The 23,374-nt window shown below is 41.1% G+C and overlaps 1 protein-coding gene across 4 annotated transcripts in view; it reads right to left on the reverse strand.

Annotated features, from left to right (window-relative positions):
- The window catches only part of RBPJ (recombination signal binding protein for immunoglobulin kappa J region), a 139,951-nt gene that overhangs the window by 40,338 nt on the left and 76,239 nt on the right, over positions 1-23,374 (reverse strand). Inside the window, exon 1 of one of the 4 annotated variants that reach the window (XM_065699452.1) lies at positions 15,369-15,437. The exons of the other annotated variants lie outside the window; for them this stretch is intronic. Coding sequence (XP_065555524.1) covers positions 15,369-15,388 — 20 coding nt within the window. The 5' untranslated portion in view covers positions 15,389-15,437. Of the gene's footprint in view, positions 1-15,368; positions 15,438-23,374 lie in introns of those variants that run through there. 4 annotated transcript variants of the gene reach the window in all.

Here is a 23,374-nt window from a genome sequence, read left to right on the forward strand (position 1 = left end):
TTTACTACCCTGAAGAAAAGCCCAATAAAGTATTCTGGTAACTTAAAGATAAACACCAGAAAAGTACATCCCTTTGTAATTTGTTGGGTTTGTGTTTGGTTTTTTTTTTGGTTGCTGTTGTTCCCCCCCACACACCCCGGGTTTCACAGGTTGTTGCAATAACTTTGTGTGGCAAGTTACCGACCATATTAGCTATGGTGGTGTCTAGCTCTTTAAATAAATGATATTGCTATGGGGACAGAGGAAGAACTGCTGAACTGTTTCTATGACAAGAAGGGTAGTGGGAGAAGTGAAATGTGAGCAGCAGGTTTGGAAGCCTGAGGTATTTTTCACTTCTGTATTTTTTCCATATACACAGGAAACTCCCGGGGTGCGGGGTGGGGGGGAGACCAACTTCCCTACAGCTAAATACAAGAACATGTGTAAAACAGAAAAGCCATTCAATATTTTCTTAACCTTAGCAAAAAATAATTTCAAGAATCAGACAAAAAAAATCCATACTGAAATAGCCAAATCTGATTTTCCCAACTCCAAAATTTCTTCTGACAAAGTTTCTTTAGTAGTAGAAAATTAAAGAGAATCAAGAGACAAAAGATTAGAATGCCTCCATACACATATTATCTACCTTTGTATTTAGAGAATTCATTCCCTTCCTTAACGCTTGATTACTGCCCATCCAGTCCCCTCCACTCCCTTTTGCTGCTGCAAAGTGAGTGAGGTTATGAGGAGGAAGGTCAGATAAGAGTCTCCACCCAGAAGTACAGAGCCTTCTGCTCACACTGTAGCGGATGCAGGCATTATTCTTACTCAGGTCAAGCCTCCAGCAATCCGTCTGCCCATCTCCAACAACAGGATTAGCAGACAGCTGAAGAAGAGTAAGAACCAAACAAGCTTAAATGGTACTGCCCCTGAACATTCTCCTGTGTATGACAGTTTTCAGTTCAGGGGATTTCTGAGCCCTATGTTGATGCCAGGAATGAACACAGCTTTTATTAATAACTGGACCCCTCATGGTCCAAGTATACTGAAGACAGCAAAGGACACATACTATGTGCTTTGGAGACCAATGGGGAAGTGAAGAGATGAAAAGGGAGAGTTTGGCTACCTAACAGGGCTATACTAGATGGGCAAGCAAATCCCAAAGCAGCCTGGCACAATCAGCATGATCAGTCTCAAAGGTTTACCCCACCCCTGAACTAAAATTCAGTTTTAACCCATCAGCAAAGCCAACGTCATACTGGAGTGACATCTGAAAAGCCTGCATCTCGGAAGCCGCAGCCACTCACCCTGAACACTGCAACAGAACACCACAGCTGTCTGAAGGTGCACATGGAACATATGTACAGCTGTCAAGTGCAGTATGATCATGCAAATGCTTATTAATAAAACTAACTAGAAACAGTAAGGAAAAGCATAGTGAATCTCTACTAGTCATGTCTTTACTTCTAGAAAACTGAGCTTCTACATGTGAGAGTCCCAACCAGTTTTGCTTTGGTAGCATGCAATACAGCCCTGCTACCAGATGTTTCCAACTTTGGAGAACAGAATAAGACCAAAATTTTTGGGGGAGTGTGGCGATTATTTGTTTGGTTTATTTAAGGTTTTTCTTTTTCCCCAAGGAAAGGATTTTCCAGTTTTCCCCAGAGGCTGACAACTACAAAGCACAAGGTCCCTTAGGAAAGATCTTCTTCAACCACACACACAATGCCATGACAGGCACCCAACAGCTGCTCAACTATGCTGCTTCTAATAGTTACAAGATCTCATCGATCATGCCGAGCGCACCTTGGGACAAATCTAACATATTCACCATGAGGGCATCACTCTTCATAATACACAAGGAGCAGAGAGAGGCCCCAAGAGTTGTCCTGACTGGTTTTGTAACGAAAACCAACATAGTCCATCCTTTCTGTAAAAAGGGCTCCCTTTACCAGCATGCCACCCAACAAATGATGTTTACAAGCAGCATGAGTTATAGCTGAATACAGGCTACTTATAGGAATGATACTGTGCCAAAACCTAATACACTCTGAACTCTGAGTCCCCAAGATGATGCTTCTAACAGCTACAATTAACTGTAGACACTGCAGAAAATGGACAGAATAAGGAATCAAGAGGACTGCAACAGAAAGGCAAAAGCAAGTAGGCAACGCGATAAAGGCCTCAGGCAGAAGGAAAACGTAGAGGATTCCATTACAGATCATCTGGCAAAGGAGAAGCTGATAAATGACTCAAGTCTTAGGAGAACAGCATGAAGTTACTTTTGGCTTCCAAGGCAGAAATTAACAAAGCAGCTGAAAAAAGGAAGAGGCTACAGACAGAAGGAGCAATGAAGATCTGGGACAAAGCCTAAGTGTTTGCTTCCTGTTTCTCCAACTATGGTCCAGTGTTGCAAGACTGAATGTTTGAAGGTTCCTTTTACCAAAGGAGAAAGGTTGCACACATTTGAGCCTTGATGGCTAAAACCGTTATTCAATTCTGATATCCAAAGGACATCTCTATTTGACTTTTTAAATTATGTTGCAAAATGAAGGGGGGAGGAATGCTTTAGCCAAAGCTGCTTAATCACTGAGAGTGAAATGAGGCTCACTCATTTTGAAAGAAAAAGTGCACCAGTGTTACATACCTACTTCAGGAATATCTTTATGTTAAGCTTCCTAATACATATTTTTTGTGGTGCACCAATAGCAAGCAAGTTCATGACAAGTCGATCACAGGATCTACAAACTACTAAAGATTCCTCCTCTGATGAGAACAAACACAGGAAAGAACCACAAACAAACTGGTAATGTTTAACCTATAAGACGACACCACAGTACGAATACTGTTTCTTTAAGGTTCTGAAATGGTATTAAGAAAAGCAAATTCAACCACTGAACAAGGCAAAAAGAGAAGTTACAATTTTATGCAGAAAGTTACACATGCTCTTTTAACCCATCTTATGTTAGGAGAAACTTTATGTATAGTAAACATTAACTCAAGTTGTAAAACAAAAGCTGTATAACAATCAACCTAAAGTTTATGTGTATACACACACACCCTTTTTTGGGCAATGCTTATTTACAGAACTCAGCTTTCAAAACCTGGTCTCAGCTTTACTTTGTTTGCTTTCATCACTCCAAAACCAATCCTTTCTCCCAGTTCTGCTGCTTTAGAAATACAACATGTTAGTAAGAACAAAGTGTTCTGTTTCTTCACCGCTTTCAATATACTCCCCACAAAGCCACTAGGAACAGACTGCAGTCCCTGAATTCATTCAGGATTCTATTTTATCCATCCCTCTTGAAGCAGCAAAAGGATAACAAAATAGTAAATTTCCCATATAGTTCTGAGATGATGAAGAGGACAGAAACATATCAAGAGAGAAGAGAACCAAGAGAACTCCTCTAAAATAAATGATCCTCTACTGTGTTTTCTTCCTACCCCTCATAAAATACATTTCCTGCCTTCATATTATTAACACTTAGGATCTTTCTTCGGCTTTCCCCATATAACTTAATTTTCCTCATCCCTCTGTATCAATGTTTTGTCTTTTGTTACACAAGATATCTGCAGTTCTTGAATTCTTTAGATTCTATTTTATCTCAAATCCTCACCCGTTCTTTAGCTGAGAGACAAGCAGCATACCAGTGTTTATTAGACATCCCCTCTCACAATCAAAGACACTGATATGGCCAAGCTCCAAGTACCAAAAAGTAAGGAATAGGGTTTGGACTTGACCTAAAACATACAGTTGTTAGATTATCACACTGGGTGAGTAGTAACAGTGACTTCACCATTCTCTAGATAATGCTGGTGATGCTTTAAGTACAACACAAGCCTGACAGGGTTAGTAACAGCAAAAAACAGGGAGAGGGGGCCGTAGGGCGAGGAGAGAAAATAGAACATGACAGACCCAGAGCAAGGAGCAACACTGTCGGGAAGTACTCTGGAAGTACTGCTCTGGGCAAAGGAAAGTGAACACAGACTGCCCAGGAACAAAGAATAGGGCTTATACAGAAACTTCACTGAAAAAAAAGGGACAAAGTATTGCAGTATACTACCCCATGAAGAGGTGTACAAGCAAAACTAATTGAGGGCTGTTCACAAAGTTCAGGCAAGAGCAAGGCTGAAAGCAACTATGTAAAACAAAAAACCTCAACATTACTTCAATATGCTTTATATATAACAAGAGGAAGCAGAATTGACCAGATCTAAACTAGAATCAGAGGAAAGGAATTTCAAGCAGTGGCTATACACATTTTTCAACTAATGTCAAAACACAAAGGAGAAACTATTAGTTAGGAAAACAATTTGGACACTGGTACAGTAGTATTTTCCATCCTGAAAAAGAAAGTATTACTGAAAGAAACTGCCTAAAATCTGGACACTAAATAGGAGAATATTGAACACAATAGAGCAAGTATCAAAAGTGCCACCATAAAATCTATGTTAAGAATGTACCTTAAACAACAATATCCACAATTTGAATCCTGTGCACAAGAAGCACAGATGAAAATCTCCAGTAAGTGAAGAAGCCTCTTATCTCTACAGATGTAATACACATCACTGCCTAATAATTCCTGGCAAATATAGGTCTGTTGCTTTTGGGTTTACGAGCCATTCTAACTGAAAAAGATAAACCTTCAAAACTGAACTGATGCAATGTGACTTTCATGACTATGCAAACTGACAGGTCTAACCAGTCTACTGGTAACTCTAAGTGCCATACAGCAGTAAGGTGCAACAGCCAAGAGTCAGTTCAGTTTTTCTGATTGTTTGCTAAGTATTGAACAATATTAAGAAAATTAAAAAAACCAAACAAAAACAAAAACTGTCTCCAAAACAAAACTATCTGGATGAAACACTGGAAAACCACTGGGTATGTCCAGAGAGTTCACTCTTCTATATTTTATTTCCAAATGGAAATTCCGCCTAGATTCAGGCAATACTCACACAAGGACTAGCTTCAAACTCTGTCTTGTCAGCTACCTTTAACAGTCTTCTGAGGTCATCTTTTACTTACTACAGTCTCAACAGCTACATGTAGATGCAGCAGCTAGTCCAAAAGAAGAATAATTATCCTTACAGCTCAAGGGATCCAACAAGAAGAGCTGTCCTATACTTTCTAATAACCTTAAAGAATTGTGAATGACTGAGAGCCTGGTCTACTTTTCCTCTGCTACCATTTGAAGTATGATTTATCACTTCAACAAGCTAATTGTGAGCAAACCTTCTCAATAAGACCTTTTCAAAACATTGTTTCATAACAGCTTGTTTTGCCTGCTAACTATTGTGAAATACAGGTATTTTGCCCGTTGCAAATAAAATGCAAAAAGTTCTGCTGTTTGCTTTAGTGTAGTTTTCACGTTTTAACAGTTCTTAGTATTTTGAGAATGCTGCTGTCTAAACATAAGCACTGCAAACACAATTTTTATCTTCTGCATTACCAAAACTGAACATGAACCTGGCCAACATCTGTATTATTAAAACAGACATCAGAGTAAGTTTTTCTGCCTCAACTTTCCTGTTTCTGATGACCTTTGGCAAAAAATTCAGATCTAGAGAACTCTCTATTTTCTATCTATACATGACATATACATAACAAGTCCAGAGGAGGGCCACGAGGATGATCAGGGGACTGGAGCACCTCCCGTATGAAGACAGGCTGAGGAAGTTGGGGCTGTTCAGCCTGGAGAAGAGAAGGCTGCGTGGGGACCTCATAGCAGCCTTCCAGTATCTGAAGGGGGCCTATAGGGATGCTGGGGAGGGACTCTTCGTCAGGGACTGTAGTGACAGGACAAGGGGTAACGGGTTAAAACTTAAACAGGGGAAGTTTAAATTGGATATAAGGAAGAAATTATTTCCTGTTAGGGTGGTGAGACACTGGAATCGGTTGCCCAGGGACGTTGTGAGTGCTCCATCCCTGGCGGTATTCAAGGCCAGGTTGGATGAAGCCTCGGGTGGGATGGTTTAGTGTGAGATGTCCCTGTCCATTACAGGGGGGTTGGAACTAGATGATCTTGAGGTCCTTTCCAACCCTAACTATTCTATGATTCTATGATTCTATATTGCTCTACCACTCTAGCAGACGAACCGAGAGGCACATTCGCCTTCATAATCATCAGCAGAACAATTAATACTGGAAGCCACTCTTGTAAATTTAGTGCTTATATGAAGATCTCTCAAGCTTTTACATCATGATTAGGACTCAAAGCTAGTATCATCTCTGCCAAGTTTGTCACAACGCATCAAGCGTGCTACAACCCTCTTCCAAAGAGGAAGCCTGATGCCAAATACTTATTTTGATTAACTATTCTGCATAACTTATTAATGAGAGATTTGTAACACACATGTAAACAAAAGCCAAAAATAATACCAACCATGCACTACTAAAAAGAAATGGAATGCATCAGGAAAAGAAAACAAACGAACAAATAAAAACCACACAAGAAAAATTGTAACACCCTAGGACCCAGCACTGGCAAAGCTTTTTGCTGTATCCCCCTCACTTCTGGAAGATATTACATTATTAAGGATTTTACTAGTCATCACTATGTGTCAACTACAAAACTAAGACAGCGTGAAAAGAAACACACACACACACACACAGAGTAACACCAGTCTTTCAATAAAGCTTTTCTTTTCTGAGTTCTTACACTCACTACTGAAGCCAGAGCTGGCTGACTGATGTGGAAAGCAACAGAACATTTTGAATTTTAAAAACAAATACCTATACAGGATAATTTCTTCAATAGTATAAACACATGGCTACACCACATTGCAGTGCCGCTTCATTTTTCTTCAAGCCACAGTTACCCACTGGTCATGCCCTACCTATTGCTTTTATGTCTCGACTATATACGAGCAGCACCTCTTTAGTGTCTATTCTAACAGCCCTCACTACTACCAAAACACATGAATCATGAATACAGTCACTCTCAGTCTTCCTTACCATATCTTTTTGTTATACTGATTAAAAAACTAACAAAGTCAGGTATCTTCTGACCATATTTCACAGTCACAGCAGGGAGAAGACACAATTCCACCTGCAGCAAACTGCACAGCAAACAACCCATAACCACACAGAGCAACAAGAACCGAATCAGCAGACTAATTCTATTTCCACCTATCCATGGACTCTATGTTTGACCTTGGCAAGTCATTGTTTTTTTTTGCTTGTTTTTTCATGTTCAGGACATGAAGGGCTTTTACGCAGATGGCTGGAACAACAAAATAATAATTATTATTTATTCCACTATGCCAGGCCTTAGAACTCTTCCACAACAGCATAAATTTGGAGTGATCCTCTAGACCTTCATTTTGAAGTTCTCTTTATGTAAGAGCACTGGTAAAAGCACTAACCCATTATCAGAGAGCCCCCCCCCCACCATATCAAAACCAGATAAAAGCTCCATTTCACAAATTCTTCTAGTGAGCAAACAAATGTAACCTTATTTTCTACACTGGCAGTTCCCAATCTGCAATTTGCAGAAGAAACACCACCTGCAAGATCCTCTGCCACTGCTCCCAGACAAAATTAAATTTTAGAGTAAAAATAAGAGCTACCAGGAAAAGGAAAGCAGGATATTGCCTTGAGTATTTTTCACTCTGTGCCACTTCTATGGTCTGTCAAAAATTAGGGGCAGGTATTTTACACATTTAAATTCTCTCTCTCGGGCTCAGAAAATTCTGAATTTCATGGCTGCCTGACCAAGTTTCATTGTGATACCAAGTTTCCTGGTAATCTCTCAAAGCACCACACACTGGAAACATGCCACAGGTACAGGTTTGAAAAAAAAAAAGTACAGATCGAATGTTTTACAGACTGAGCAGTGTTATCAAGAATACCAACAGAAAGAGTTTTTTCCTTATGCATACTGGGAAGTATCTGCTTGTGCCTGTACTCTTAAAGGGAAAATTGTGTTAAATCTGCTACCCAAATAACTACAAATACTTAAATTTACAGCAAAAAGACTATGACCCATTGCAATTTATACCCTTGAATCTCACCTACCAGAAGTACAAAAATTAAGTAACAGGTGTAATCTCACACACAGCAGACAAAAATGACCACTTGCCGATACAGATTGTTGCCCATTATAACTGTTCCGAATTTTGAATATACTTATTAAATGGCACTTCATACAAATTAGTCATACAATTACAACGCAAAGGAGATAGTTCTTGCTCCTGAATAAGAAACAAATGAGAAGTTACGGTTGCATGTATATGCACAACCACCTTAATGCCTTCATGTTTTCCAAGTGAGGCAACAAAACCAATTTTATTTAAATGAATTACAGAAATATACACTTAAATTCAACAAGAATGTTTTCAAAGACATACCTACATAAAAAGACATATCCAAAAAAGAGCCTCACAAACTCACTGAAGAAACATGCAGCGACTGAAATGTTCAGACTGTTTTAGAAATAACACATTGTGCCCCAGGAGCATGCCATTCATTGAATAATCAGATTAATTAAAATAGTGAAACATTTCAGTAATTGTATCTTATAGTAAGAGTTCATATATATCAGTCAAACTCGTTTCAAAAATTACACAAAATATTAAATGGAACACAAAACCAGTATTATCCCTGTAAAACTACAGCCTCTGTCTATTCTGAGGATGCAAAATTGCGATGTTAATCCAGAGATTTCTCACACTTTCCATACTGAAAGCCATACCTTCTTCTCTTGCTTGCTAAAAAAATTTACCACTGCAGATAGGTAGCTTACAAGTTACAAACTGAAGAGTGTGAAGCTACATGGCCATATATCACTATCTGGCTAACTAAACTCCAGTTGAGGAGTATGAAGTATTTTTCCGAAAATGAAGTTATTTTAAATAGTATACACAGGCTCTGAGAAGTGGCCAGTGATGTGACATCGAAATAGGCAGTGAAAGAGTTTCTTTAGGTTGGAAAGGGTGTTTAACATTTTTTTTTTTTACAAAAGGCAGCAACCACAAAATACACAGACACACACGAATTATGAGCAAAGAGAACCACAACATCAGTAGAACCCCAGGAAATGAGATAATGTCAAACTCTAAGTTTAGTGCTTACTTTTGCAAGACTCAGAATCTAGTTATATGGAAACTGCTATTTTCTATTAATAATTTTCTCTTCAAAGAAATGTATTGGCTGTTTCCTCTTCCAAGTTTTTACATTGAAAAGAAATAACCATAATTCCATAGTTTTTCTTTACTTCATATGATCTTAATGATTAATTATTGCAATTATGTTCAAGACAAGTGTATCATATTAGAACATTGTAAGCATTGCCAAATAAAAATAGTGAAAGTTCAGTAAGATCAAGAACATAATTTTACACCTATAATTATAAACCTGCCTTGAAATACTATACACTTAAAAGGCATATAGAGTTTTGTCAACAGAAATAAGATTTCATCTGACAATATAGCTCGTGATGTTCACCTTTTTCCTGTCTTTACCTAAATACACAGGGAAAACCAAGCAACGCTGTAAAAACAGACAGACACTGCAATTGCTGAGATTTTTAACGTACTGCAATAACACAAATTAAAAAAAATAACATCCACTCAAAAGTACACCTTGCCTGTGAAATGTTCTTGGGAAGCAGTGATTCAGCATATTACACTGGCATTTAGGTCAGTTAATACTGTGCTTGCAATTAACATCCAAACCATTTAGAATGGCAAGTATGACAAACACAGAAAAGATGTCCTGAAACTTTAAAATTCTGCTGCCATGATTCACTCTCCAAATGTGAAACTATTATTTTGTACTGTGTAAGAGAGAACAGTTGTTTGTATTAAATATTTTACAAGCTCAACATTGCAGTTTTTCTCTTCAATTTTAACCAAACCCTAAGATCGAATAGAACAGGTACATATCACATCTTAACTGTACCCTTCACCAAAAATGAGTTACTAACTATAAAAACTTGCTTAAAAATCTTTGCCCATGAAGGCACCACAGGTCTTTTAGGAGGACTTTACAAGTAGCTATAGGCTACTTTAGCTTCTTTTCACATTCTTTGTAAAGATAGAAATTGCTTAAGCTCAAAATAATGAAAAACAACCGTAGAATCAATTATTACTGCAAAGCAGAAATTAGCAAGTCAAAGAAACTCCTATTCACAAACTAGTGATCATTTATGCAATTCACAGAATGGAATAGCATGCTTAAAAGAATTATGACGGCAAAGAGATATCAGCAAAGGGTACTGCCTTTTAACTAGCATTAAAAAGCACATGTACTATGCCTAATAAAACAGTCTACAGATCTTTCCTGGAGAAATCAAGCTACAGAAAGATTGTTTTCAAAGTTTCTTTGTGCTACTATCAACCAGAATAAGTCAGAAATTACAAGGAGGTACTTAATACAATGAATAAACAATAAAAGTAATTAAAATCAAAATCAAGAGCTTAACTTCATAAAACTGCACCTACTGAAACTACAAAAGGTTAAAGAATATTTGCAAGCATCTCAGAAGACTCATTCAGATATACTGCCCACAAAGATTTCCCAATAGCCAGACTAAAGACACTGATATGCTCTTTGATAATGATTTAAATGTTAGTCACACAAAACCATCTACTCATTTGATTATAAATGAGTTTTTCCCCAACCTTTAACACACATCATGTGCATACACACTATACAATAGCCGTAGTTATGCTATTACTCAAATCTTAATAAGCAATATGTTTAAACCTCCAGTGACAGTAGAAACTGTAGCCTGAAGATCCCATCATCTTCCCTTGAATTCTACACCTACAGTCTATATAATCCTGTTTCTATACGTTGAGCATCACTGAAAATTCTCACTAACATCTCTCAGCCTAACCCTCCAATGAAGCTCACAATCAACAGGTAATTCTCATCTTCCTAGATCTGTCAATCACACAAGACTACCAGCAGTGTTCCTTTTCCAGAAATATTTTCCCTGGTTTCCTTGGCATGTTGGTCTCATGATTCATCCCTTATCATTCTAATTGTTCTTTCAGTGCATCCTCCTTAAGAAGCCTCTGCATTCACCTGCGCTATTTTATGAATCATTTAATTGGTTCCTGTCTTGCACCCCTTTCCATTCTCATTCCCTTTATCCTGGGCCAGGACTGAAATCAAACTATTAACTCCCTGCCATTAACCACAGCATACTTTCTACTTCATATCTCCTGCATTTGTCCAAGCTAGTACACCAGCTTGTGTCTTTCTCTGTACAGATACCTCACTATCAGCTCAGCGTAGACAAAACACAGGTCTTACTCTTTCATTGCTTCAGTTCCCTTTCCACTACTGCAAGTCACTAACTTTTGGACTCTAAACTAAGCATCAGCCCTCAAACTATGGTTCTGTATCGGTCCTAGAATTAACCTGGTTTTCATATCCTGGGAATGCCTATCACATCACTAATATAAGCCTTTTAGTAGCTTAAATTTTATCCTGTGACCACAGCAGTTTAAATCTGAACTAGCAAAGCATCTGTGTTCATCTTTCAAAAACCAGAGCTGAACTTGTTCTATTCATTCTGAATGCTACTCTCTAGACAGCTTTTATAGCCTAAGGTCAGAACAAACAAGTCTCCCCTTCATCCCCCATCTCTTGAGCAGCATCTGCTTCACTCTCTAATTCAAGACCCTTACTGGTCAACACCCTCATCCCAAAATTACTAATCAGGACATAGATGAGGTTCATGTTTTGATCAACTGTTATATTTTCATCTCTGAACTTCTCCACAAAGCAGCACCTTATTCTTCCAAAACACACCTACAAGTGTTTCCATAGCACTCACTAAAAACAAACAAACAAACAAACTGACCACATGGCTGGCACACCTAGACCACTATGCTAAAATTCACTGCACTGATGCCAGATATTCTCCTGTGTCTTACCCTTATATCGTTAAATATTCTGGGTCAGGAAACACCTCTTAACCACAGAGCTGTGGGATGACTAATTCAGACACATAATTCAAATAGTCTGATACTTTAAAAAGTGTTACTAAAACAACTGTCTACTTTACAGCGCCTATGGAAAACATCTTAGCAGTGACAAGCCCACTCAGTTATTTTGTCTTTTTCAAGGCTTCTCAACCTATCTGAAAAATAATCCAAACACTATCCTTTATACTGTGATAACACAGGTTTTCACTGGCAATCAAGCACTCAAACAAACGCCTAGCACTTCTCATTTTTATCTATCATTTCTAAAATTTTGATCACTTGTTTGGTGGCACAGGAATTGCAAAGGTGGTTTGGGTTTGGTTGCTGGTTTTTTGTTTGCCCTTTTTTTTTTTTTTTTTTTTTGCAATAGCTTCTTGCGTAACTGTCTAGTATTTTAAAGATCAGGTCGTCCCAGGCTACAGAGACACTATTCCATATTTTATGTCACTGTAAAGTGACACAAAATTCAGTTCTTTGGAATAGAACCTTTCTGTCATACATATGGTTGTGTTAGGTGTAGCACAGAAAGTTACAAACTAATTGAGGCCTATATGCATTTCTGTTGTATCAGTAATTATTTACAACAAAATGTTTTGCACTCATGTAAATGCTTCTCTAATTAAAAACTATTTTCATTATTTTTGTCATCTTACAGTTATGTTTCCCTAAATCATTCACAAGCAAAACCAAAAATATTCCACAAACCCCCAAAATACTATCCTATTATTCCAGCCATAAATTACCCACTCCATTTTAAATAATGGTTCAAATAGTTAGTAAATCATTTTCAGTTATTTGTTTGATGTTCCTGTGTACTTTCTCATTATAGTTCCGCTCCTGTGCAATACAGGTTCCATCACACCATGCATATGTGATGTGATGCAAGTAGCAGCAGTGTGCCAGATGCTACAAACAAGAAACTGGAAATGTAGTTTGACTGCCCCCCAGAATCACTGCAGTAAATTCCTACTATTGCGTTCCAACGCAGCATAAACCTATGTACTATCAGGCAAGCTTAGGCACAAAGTTTTTGCAGGAAAAAAAATTGTAGTACTTTTACGTTCAGCTTACACTGACTGCAGAAACACCATACGCTTTACCTCAAAGTTTGAGCACCCCTAAGAACTGCAAACTGTCCCTTAAAATACAACATGGTATTTGCATACTACATTCTTCAGTTAAGCTTTTTAATTTCAGGAACTTTTTTTTCCTGTGCAAATCAGCTTTTACATAAAGAAAATTGCCTTTACTATTGGGAAAAAAAAAAGAATAAAAATCAGCTACTGAAGAAACATCAATTTTTAATATTAACACAGACAGACAGATTAGCATCAGAGCTGCACTTCAAACACAGGACATAAAAAAATCAGACTCCTCAATGTAATCTAACTGTAACATTAACTAAAGTTAACAGACTTAATTTTACCAATGTTAAAAATATGTAACAGTAAGAAAACAAGATTACTTTTTCAGAGAATTATTCAACTTACAGGTTTTGAACAATAAATTCAGCATTAAAAACCTAAAATACACACCTTTTTTTTCCAATCATAGTAAAATGCTGGTTTTCCTAATAAATAAATAATCTACAGTTGTTACTATCAACACTGTAACAGATCTCAGAGAATAATAAAAGTAACATCACAAACATGAGAACACTTCTGACAAACCTGTAATAATCAATAAACAAAAGGAAACAGAACCCAAATATTCAGATGAATACACTAAGAGAAACGTGGAAAAACTTAGTTGCTAACTAGAGCACAGACTAAAACTTATAGCAAACTTTAAACGCATTTGCTCCCTTTTTTCACCTCTAACCTCTGAACAGTACACTCCAGGAACCACAACAAAATAAGACTAGCTTGCCCGAAGAACATTTAATTGGGAAAATGTGTATCAGCCACAAGCTGCCTCTATCAGGAGAGAAATCAAGCAAAAGCTTCAGTTTAGTTTTCGACAAACAAGAGTGAGGAATTGGAAACACTACTGCAGCCAAACAAAACAACAAAATACCATAATGCTACCTTCTCCATGAGAACAAAAGCATCAACCACCAACTCCACCCCACCCCCAAGCAGGCTGCTGCTCTCTAACCACAGAGCCAACGCTGTAGACAATGTAATCCCACAGGGAAGACAGAAGGTCACAGACACACTGTGAAATCATAAAATAAGGTCCACGTTGTGGAAGGACAGGGCAGTACTTTCACCACTTAGGGTTTCATTTGCACAAACAGGTGGAGTATAGAAACAGCCCGTTCATCTCTTGACTGTCCCTTCCCTCAACACGGAGGGAGATCACATGTGCTTAGTCTAGTCCAAAATTAAGGACACGGCACTTACAGTAAGCAGCAGAATTCAAGATGTGGTGAGGATGACAATACGCAATGTAACACTGCAGGTGAGACTGCACACTGTGTACCAGCAGTGGATCTGTTATTATTCATCAGCTGTAGGTGGCTAAGAGGGTGTCACTTATTACAGTGACACACGCTGCAGCTGGCTAGCTATGATTAAGTATTACCCAGTGTGGTTGAAAGGGATGGCGACTATCATTCATTACACTCCAGCGTGGCTTAGCGGGGTGGGGAGGCTGCTAACCTTCGCTGCAATGCAATATTTGGAGAAAGGCAGCTAAAATTCCCTAAAGCCTTGGGAATGGTGCACGGGGAGGAGAGAAAGGGAGCCTCAGTCCCCCACCCTGCGGGAACTGGTGTCCTGCTAGCAGCGGCGGAAAGCCTGACCGCCCTCGATGCGACCGGGAGCGCTCCACCTCAGCGCTCGGCGGTGTCAGAGCCACCCCGCTCCCGGGCCGGGCTGGGGGCCTGCAGCTAGACCCCGCCGTGCGAAGGGGCTCAGGCAGGGCACAAAGGATGCGCTCAACTTCTACGAACTGCAGGAGCAAAAGCCTTTGTCCGAGAGCTCCCCGGTATGCGGCCGAGGGAGCCCGGGAGTCCCCCTCCTGCGGCAGGTTGAACTGCGGCGGCAGAGAAGGGGAAACGGCCTATGCCCGCCCAGGGTCCGTCCCCACCGGGCTCCACTGCTCTCTGGGAAGCCCTCAGAGAGGGACCCCTCCGGAACAGCCAGGACGAGCACTGACCCCGCACGGAGTCCCGACCGCTGTGCCCGCGCCGGAGAGAAGAGGAGCAAGGGGAGCGCCGAGCCCTGCCGAGCCCTCCCCGCCAGGGTGCCCCCGGGCGGGGGCCCCGACCGCTCACGGCCTGTCACCCGAGGCGCGGGGGGCCTCCTCCCGTGTGCCCACCCGGCGGGATCTCAGCCCCCCGGGGTTTGCTCCCCGGGGCCTGCCCCAGGGCCATCCGAAGGGCAGCCCTCGCTTCCCCCGAGCGGCGGCCGAGGCGCCGACGGGCGGGCGCGGAGCAGCCGGTGCGCCGGCACCCCCAGAATCAGCCGGCTGCCGGCGCCGCGCCGCGAACCCCCCGCACTCACCCTGTCACAACAGGCGCCATCTTCCACAAACTCTCGCCAAAACTCCTACTCTCGCGAGAGCGCCCCCCTCCCAGCGCCCTGAGCGCGCGTGCGCGGACCCGTGAGACACGCGCGGGGCGGGGGGAGGAGGGAAGGAGGCGGCGCGCGCCGCCCACTCCGCGCCCGGGCTCTCCCCTCAGACACAACAGCCGAGGCGTGGGAACCGCGCCGCTCTCGCGAGAGTAGCGTACGGCTGGCCGGCGGGCACTAGTGAGAGCGGCAGCTCTCGCGAGAGCAGAACGCGCGGGGCGGGGGGGAAGGACGGAAGAGTGAGGGATTCCCTCCGCTCGCTCGCGCGTCTCGCTCCTGAGCCTTCCCCCGCTGGCGGGGAGGAACCATTCGGGGCTGGGGGGTGGAGCAGAGGTGACTGACAGCCCGCGGGACCGGCCCCAGTGCGGCGGGAGAACTCGCCCTGGCCCCCTCACCCCGCGGGAAGCGCGTGTGGGGCCGCCTGCCTCGTGCTGGCTGTGGGCGCGGCACATGCGCGGCCGGCGCTGGGGGCTGAGGCAGCTGTTGGGTAACTAGGCTGTGGGGCCGGCGCGGGGGGGGTGGGGGAGATGAAGGGGTTCTTTTTCCTTGTATAAAATCTCTCAGGAGTTCAAACGGGGGCTTCTGAGGACGTTTTGTCAGTGCCTGCTTAGACGAATCGCTTGAGTCAAACAAAACCCCAAGCTGATAACCGTCGAGCAGCTTCGCTTCCCTGCCATAGCCAGAGAAAGACAGACCGCACGGACCGGAGGAAAACTGTCGTGTTGTGTCTGGTGGCTCTGTCAGGCAGTACGGACTGAGCACTTCCTATTTATCGAGGTTAAAAATTAATTCGTACAGGACTCCATACAGGAAACAGTGGGAAAATGAAAATAAATGGATTTCCAAATAGCGAATAAAAATGCTGGAGTAGGAGGCTGGGATGTGGAGGCACAGGCATTAGCGCCAATGGATTTGTTACACTGAAATGTTCCATCACTTTTTAAAAATCGGTTCCAAACGAAAAGCCTATTTTCATAATACCTCTTGTCATCTGCAGCCAAAAGCACAAGAAGCATTTGTTTAGCAAACACAAGTCGTTGAGTCTGTTAAGACTTCAACTGATGCAGCAAACCTTGTAGTGACCTCTCAGATAACTGCTAAGGCACGGGAGCAGAAGTATCTACAGATGTGCACCAGCGTTTTGACGTAGCAAAAGAAGAAGACTCCCGTTTTGGATTTGTTTAACAACATGTTTTCAAGGTGAGGGTCTCCTTGTCCATTAGAAGACCATGTTGGAAAATTAATCTTTTTACATTAATGTTCTGCCCTGTCTGTTCAACTTCCTCTCTGTATTTAGTATAACATGTCAATCCAGCTTCAAGCACAAATGCAATGTTGATTTAAAGATCTGCTGAGATTCCAAAACCTGCATAATTTTTATTACTGCACCTCCGTACCTCTGCTGTCTTCCAAATTAGAGAACAAGATGACATTTCATTAATCCAGTAAATGTGATTTTGGGTTTCTCTCTCACATACATTCTCCAGTGCTAATATTAATTCAATGAATAATGTCTCAGATGAGTAAAATCATGTTTTAAGATATTACTTGGCAACAAAGTTTGCTGTAATTCTACTCACTGTACAAACAGCTATTGTTTGCTCTCATTAAGGGACTTTCCCCATCGTGATTTCCACCTCCTCATTAGGTTCGAAAGGACTTTGGTTGGCTCCCTCATAGGTGCAGTTCTCGGCAAAAGCATAATGCATACTGGAAATCCTCTGTATTGTTTGCAGAGACTGGCTCATAATCTATTTGGAAATCTCTTCCTAAAAACATCTTCTCGGTTTTGTTGTGTTTTTTTTTTTTTCCCCTCCCAAGGCTAAAGAATGATCTCAGCTCGTGCTCGCTCCATTCCATTAAGAATGGTTTCTGGATATTTGCCATGGACTGTCTCTAGATGGTCATTTGATGGGGCCCCTCTTTTAGTGTGTTTTGAATCAAACTGGAAAATCTAAAAATATAGCACACAATAATCTGCAGTGTCTAGACTTTTAATATTTTACAAAGAAGGCATTTTGATAACCGGATTAATTGGATACTGGAGCAGGTATATTATCTCAAAGAACTAATTATTAGAGAAACTATTGTAGTCTTTTCCATCACCAGCAGAAGTACATTATAAAGCAAATAATCACGGATTTTTTTTTTTTTTTTTTTTCGTGTTGGTGATAAACAGTGTGTAGTTCAAAAGGCCAGGAATACTATTCAAACCAAAAACAATAGCCTGAAATTGTATGAGTATCCAGTGGAAGGAAAGATAATAAAACCACAGAGGGTTTTTTTAATACTGTTCATGCATTAATTTATCTTCTTGCTGCTATGTTTGCATTTCACATGGTAAAGTGTGAGCAATTCCTGTCGACTTTATTGGAAACTGAAAGCATCTGGTACCCTGGGGAACTAAGCCCTACTTTCTGGTCTGTAATGAATGTAAACACTTCCGGAGCTGGAAAATGCATTTAAATATAAGGTTTGCTCCTTTTAAAATGTTGCATTTGCTATGCAAATCAGTAGTTTGATCTTTGATGTAAGCCCTCCTGAGGTTGGTGGAAGGGTTCTGAATCAGGCCCATCACTTCAGAGATGGTTTGGAGAAGCACAGCTTGGAGGCACCTTTGAAGGATGTAATTTCAGCCAGTGTTGGGCTTCACTCTTACCAGCAGACGCCTTGCTGGGTGGCTCCAGCTGGGTGCTCAGAATCATTAGCTGCCTTCAAAAATGGAAGGCTCTTAAGAATGAAATCCAGTTTACTCTCACTCATAAACTGAGGGACAGGATCACCTCCTACTTCTTTGGATTCACTAACACATGCAGATGTGGACAGAGCCAGGTCTGTGCATCTGTCTTCTAAGGATCCTACTTTGGGTGGAAAGAGAAGAAAAGACAGGGACCCTGGCAAGAGCTGACAGTCAGTAGGGATCAGGCCCTTTGTGTGGGCAAGGAGGAGATCTTTTGTCCTGGAGTTTTGTCTTGCCAATGGTACTGAAGGAGTTGCTAGCCAGCAATGTTTGAGCAACTCTAGAGCAGAACTCTACAGGAGAAGGGCAGACAGGAGCAGGAACAGTGGGTGCAAGGTGTGATCACTGGGCAGAAGATTTCAACAGCTTGTTCAACCAGTCCAGACCAAACTTTCTCCAGCTCAGCCTCAGCTCTGGGCTTCCCCTAAGCTTATTCCTTTGGGCACAGCATTAGTTAACATGCTGGCTGGCTCCTTGTTTGGCAGCTGTCTCCTGCCTCGCTGGCTTGGGGAAAAATGGGAAGACAACAGATCTGCAACCATTTGTGTAGGAGCACCCTGTCTCTTTTATGTGCATAGCACAGCCATGTAAGAGACACTCAAGGTAACCAAGAGTACCCTTCTCATTTGAGTCTGCCTTCTTATAAAAAATAATCCATATTGTGTCTTGTAAAATCCTACCTATTTATAAAATCCAGTGACTTTAAACAGCATTGTAAATAGTGGAACCACACAGCTGAATCTTCACCATAAGCAGCAAGTTTATCTTGAGATGTTGCAGTTTGTATCTGGTGCTGTAAATCACACATTCTAGTTGTAGGTACTGTGATACAAGCCTGCTGGAATTTTATAAGCACAGGATGTACAATGTGGTTTAACCGCGTGTCTAGGAAAGAAAATAAACAGGCAGTTGCCCACAGAACATACCTTATGACTGAACTGTGGTGCACATGCCAACAAAAGTTATCGCTTAAGCTGCTAGCTGGCAGCCTGATGTCTAGAAGTGCCTCTGCTGTTTGAAATCAATGCTGTTGTTCAACATAGCTCAGAGGATTTGCAATGTTGTCTTGAGGATGATAGGAAAAAAGGACGGGCTAGTTAGCAGTGCAGCAGGAGCGCTGTTCAGTAGTTTTTGCTTGTGTCATTACCTCAGAGAGGATGGTAGCGCAAAAGGAAGGTATGAATCTGTATCTTAATGCTGGTTGAGGTATGCCTTAGTATGATAGTTCCCAAAAGGTACAGTCGGGCTTGAGCCTTACTGATGTTGCCTTGCAAACAAGTACAGTCCCTTCACAGATCATTTTTATAATGTAAAGGCAAGATGCAATGAGTATAGCAAACAATAGGAAGGAAGAGGAGGAGGGAAGATGAGGTTAACAGTAATAACATCATGTGGTTATGTAGGTTAGCAGTGTGAACAGGTTAATGAGTGACTTCTGTAACCTCTTATTTTTAAATACTTTTCTAAAACACACTGTTAAGACACTTTGCACTGCATTAAATTTTTGCTCCTCACCCTACCCCATAAAAGTATCTGTACTTTTTTTCCATTAGCTGAAGGTCTTTTTCTGTTTGTGCATAAAGTATCCTGCATCTCTCTTTTTCTTAGTTTTACTGGGCTCTTCAAATAGTCTGTCTCTGAACCTCTCTTGCACAGTGCTCCTCCTCTTACACACATGCTGCCTGCCCACCAGCTACTTGTGGCACCATGTTACTCCCTTAGCCTTGCTCTCCACACGCAGCTGTACTCTGTAGCAGTGGGTTGTGCCGTCAGCCCACCCCATCCTCAGAGTGCATCTGCCGGTACCACCAGACTTCAGTGAACCTATGAATCAGCTGGAGAGTAGAATGTTGGCAGAGTTGGGAGATGCTACCCACTACCACCAGGCACCTCCAGCCCTGCATTCACAGCCACAGGCACTGGCAGAGCAGAGGCTTACTGGAACACACCTTGGTGCTGCCAGGAGCATGGCTCTTGCACTGCCCTGACCTTGTGCCATGCTCAGTGTGTGTACCCACCAAACCAGTTCTGAGGTTAAACCGAGATTGCAGAGTCATTACTGACAGGGAGTGCAGCAGGAGAAACTAAAAATCTCCCTGCTTCCAAAATACAGCTCCTTTTTAGTCTGTCTCCTCCTGGTAGGACTGCCTCTGAGCAGTGTTTGCCAAGGGAAATAAGTTGCATCCCACTGAAATCAAGAGGACAGGAAAGATTTAACTAGTCAGTTAGACTGTGAATTATCACAAATAATGAACAAAGCAAAAGGAAGATTTAAAGATTATGCTATGGCTCCAGATGATTTATTTATATTATTAATATATAAATACAAATTGAATTGGCAATGCTACAGTTCTGAATCAATATGAGAACATGTCTTTGTGCAGAAAAACTTTTTAACCAGAGGTGAGGTTGCAGTTTTATTATTTTCATGACGTATTAGCTTACCCTCTAAACTGCCAGAGACATCTCACACCCAAGACTGTAATTCAGTGACTGATTTTTTTCAGCTAGTCTACTCTCCCATTCATGAGGCTCTTTGGGAAAATGTATGCTGACATGCTTCACCTTTACCTGCAAGTAAATTGTGTTTTTGGAAAAGCCCTCAAAGAATGAAATCCATTTGGTTCGACAAAACATGAGAGAAACCCACACTCTTGATTATACACATTTTTCTGCTGGATACAGTGCTTAAGGGAATTTCAGATTAACTATAACAAGGTACAAAAAGAGCTCAGCAGCTTACTCTAAAAGAAAACCACAAACAGCACAGAACCCCTTGATAAAACCACCACTAAAAATCTATTTGACATTATAAACCAGCCCATTTTACTATGTCCTAAGAAAGTCTAGGTCCCAGTCATAACCACACACTGTGTCAAATGGGAGGAAGCATAGACAGAAATCTTAACCTGTAATTCTGCATAGAAATATGTGCACACAGGAATTGTCCTAGTTATGGCAAGAGAGGAGTTAGGAAACTAATTGCTTCACAATGAGTATAAAGCTAGGTACTGCATAAACTATTTGGAGAATTTAGTGATGATTAAGTCTTGTGCTGGTCCTGTGTGAAGAAGTTAAACTATTTTTGTGTGTTTAGTGGCTTACAGAGACTGTCCATGGCCTCAGGCTATAAAGATAATACTTGGTTTGGGCTGTTTCTTCATTTAAAAGATTGAGGAAGTTATACATTCCTGAAACACAGTATTTTTTAAAGCAGTCTAAAGGCATGGTCAAAGAACACATAATCCTAAAAAATAATCTTGTAATACTGCCATGTTGGTATCTATTTGGATGATTCCTTTTGTCCAGAACAGTTGCACAAATTCTAGCTGTTGTGGACTTGGTCTAACTCTCATTTTGAACCTCTGCTGTTCTGTAGCTCATTTCCATAATCCTCATCCCCAAAAAAGACTATTTCAGGCAGAAATTGATGAAAATAAATTCCGTACAAATTGCCTAAGAATATTTCATTGCTCAGACCCAGGGTGGCTGGCACTTGTGAATAAAATAATCTTTTGATTTTTTTCCTTTTAGGGCATTACACGTGACCTTTTCATGTCACTAAAGTTCATTAGTGCTTGGATATCATATTGATGAGCTTCGCATAAATGAATGGTTGAACAGATAAGTTATAACTAAGGTAATGAGCTTATAGCTGTTATGGAGGTAACTGAAGACATGTCAGGGATGCTAATTAATTAAAGAATTTCTGTATAATTTTGTTTATTGTCAGTCTTGGTTCAGAATTTACTCTCTCTTTTTTAGTCTTAACAAGTGGTGTTTCATTTTTAATGTTCCAGACAGCAGTTTTTTTTTTTTTTCTAGAAATCCAGCTATCTAGCCATTCTTATTACTCATGGCTTCATTATCAGTTTGTTTTTCTGCTCATTACTGGCACTGACCTTGCCAGGAGATAAGCACATGCATAATTTTACTCATGCAATTAGACCCATTAAAGCTAATGGGATTAGTCAAGAAAGTAAAGCTACTTTTCCTTAAGTGTTTGTTATTTGAGGTGGCGTGACTAGAAACAACATCAGGAAAGTCTGGAAGGAATTCCAACTGAACACTGGTTTTCATTATAAGTCATATAAAGAGAAATTCAATAATTTCTCCTTTGGCCCACCCCGATGGGTGATGAGCCCAAGGTGGTTTCACACTGAAGGTGAACAGGGATTTTCTAATATTTTTTTTTCTTAAGAAGATCAGGGCTTGTCAGACTGAAGCTGGTCTCAGCAAACTCGGTGAGGTCATTTCTCAAGTCTAGGATGAATAAATGAAAGGTAATGAAAAATACACATCTGAGCCAATGGCCCAGCAGCAGAGGCTGACTGTAACATTATAGCAGTGTCAAGGTGCTGCAACCTGGGAGACTTCAGGTCTCCCCGGAATATTTCATTAATGTGGGGAGCATGAGAGGGGCAAATTGAGGTCAGGTTTCCCCTGCACAGAAAGGAGATTGCTCTGAATGAAGCAATGTAAAGGTGTCTGCTGTCTCAGGAGAATGGTCTAGCAGTTTGGATGTGGGATTATAGATTGAGGGTTTTGTGTGTGAAATCCTCAAGAGGTGTTTATGCCGATACAGAGTGGGGGAAAAGCCTAAAGAGGTTTTGTGGCCATTATTCCTGCTCTACCTTTGTTCCTCATTTTGAGTACTGTGAGTCTGCCTTTCTTTGACCTGCTGGCTGAAAGCCTCGCAGAAGCATTACAGCAGCCAGAAATACAATGTTCAGAGCGCAGCTGGTTTTCAGCCCCTTTCTTTGATAGCTTTCTCGGCTAGGGTTGGGAGAGGAGGGGCAGGGAGCAGTTACCCTGTCCATCCCAAGGAAGTTCCCTTCTGGACCATCAGGACAATTTAATGGCAATTGGTAACACAGGCCAAACATACAGTGGATGATTATTAACTCCAACACAAAATAATTTGTCATTTTTTACCTCTGATGAGATGCCCCATATACAATGACTTATAAAGAATCTGGCCTCTCACTTACAAAATCAGATACCAACTGCTCTGCTATAATTCTGAAGCAATAAATCTCCCATGGCCTTGGAAAAAAAAAACATCACTTGTGGACTTTCACCCATTTTATACCTTCCTGCCAAAGAAACACTTGTTTTTGTCCCTGATAAAAACAAATACAAATGACAATGAAAATTTACTAAAGCTACAGTAAAGGCTATTTGTAGTCTAAACATT

Source organism: Lathamus discolor, chromosome 1, assembly GCF_037157495.1.
Source record: "Lathamus discolor isolate bLatDis1 chromosome 1, bLatDis1.hap1, whole genome shotgun sequence".
In the NCBI taxonomy this organism is placed as follows: domain Eukaryota; kingdom Metazoa; phylum Chordata; class Aves; order Psittaciformes; family Psittacidae; genus Lathamus; species Lathamus discolor.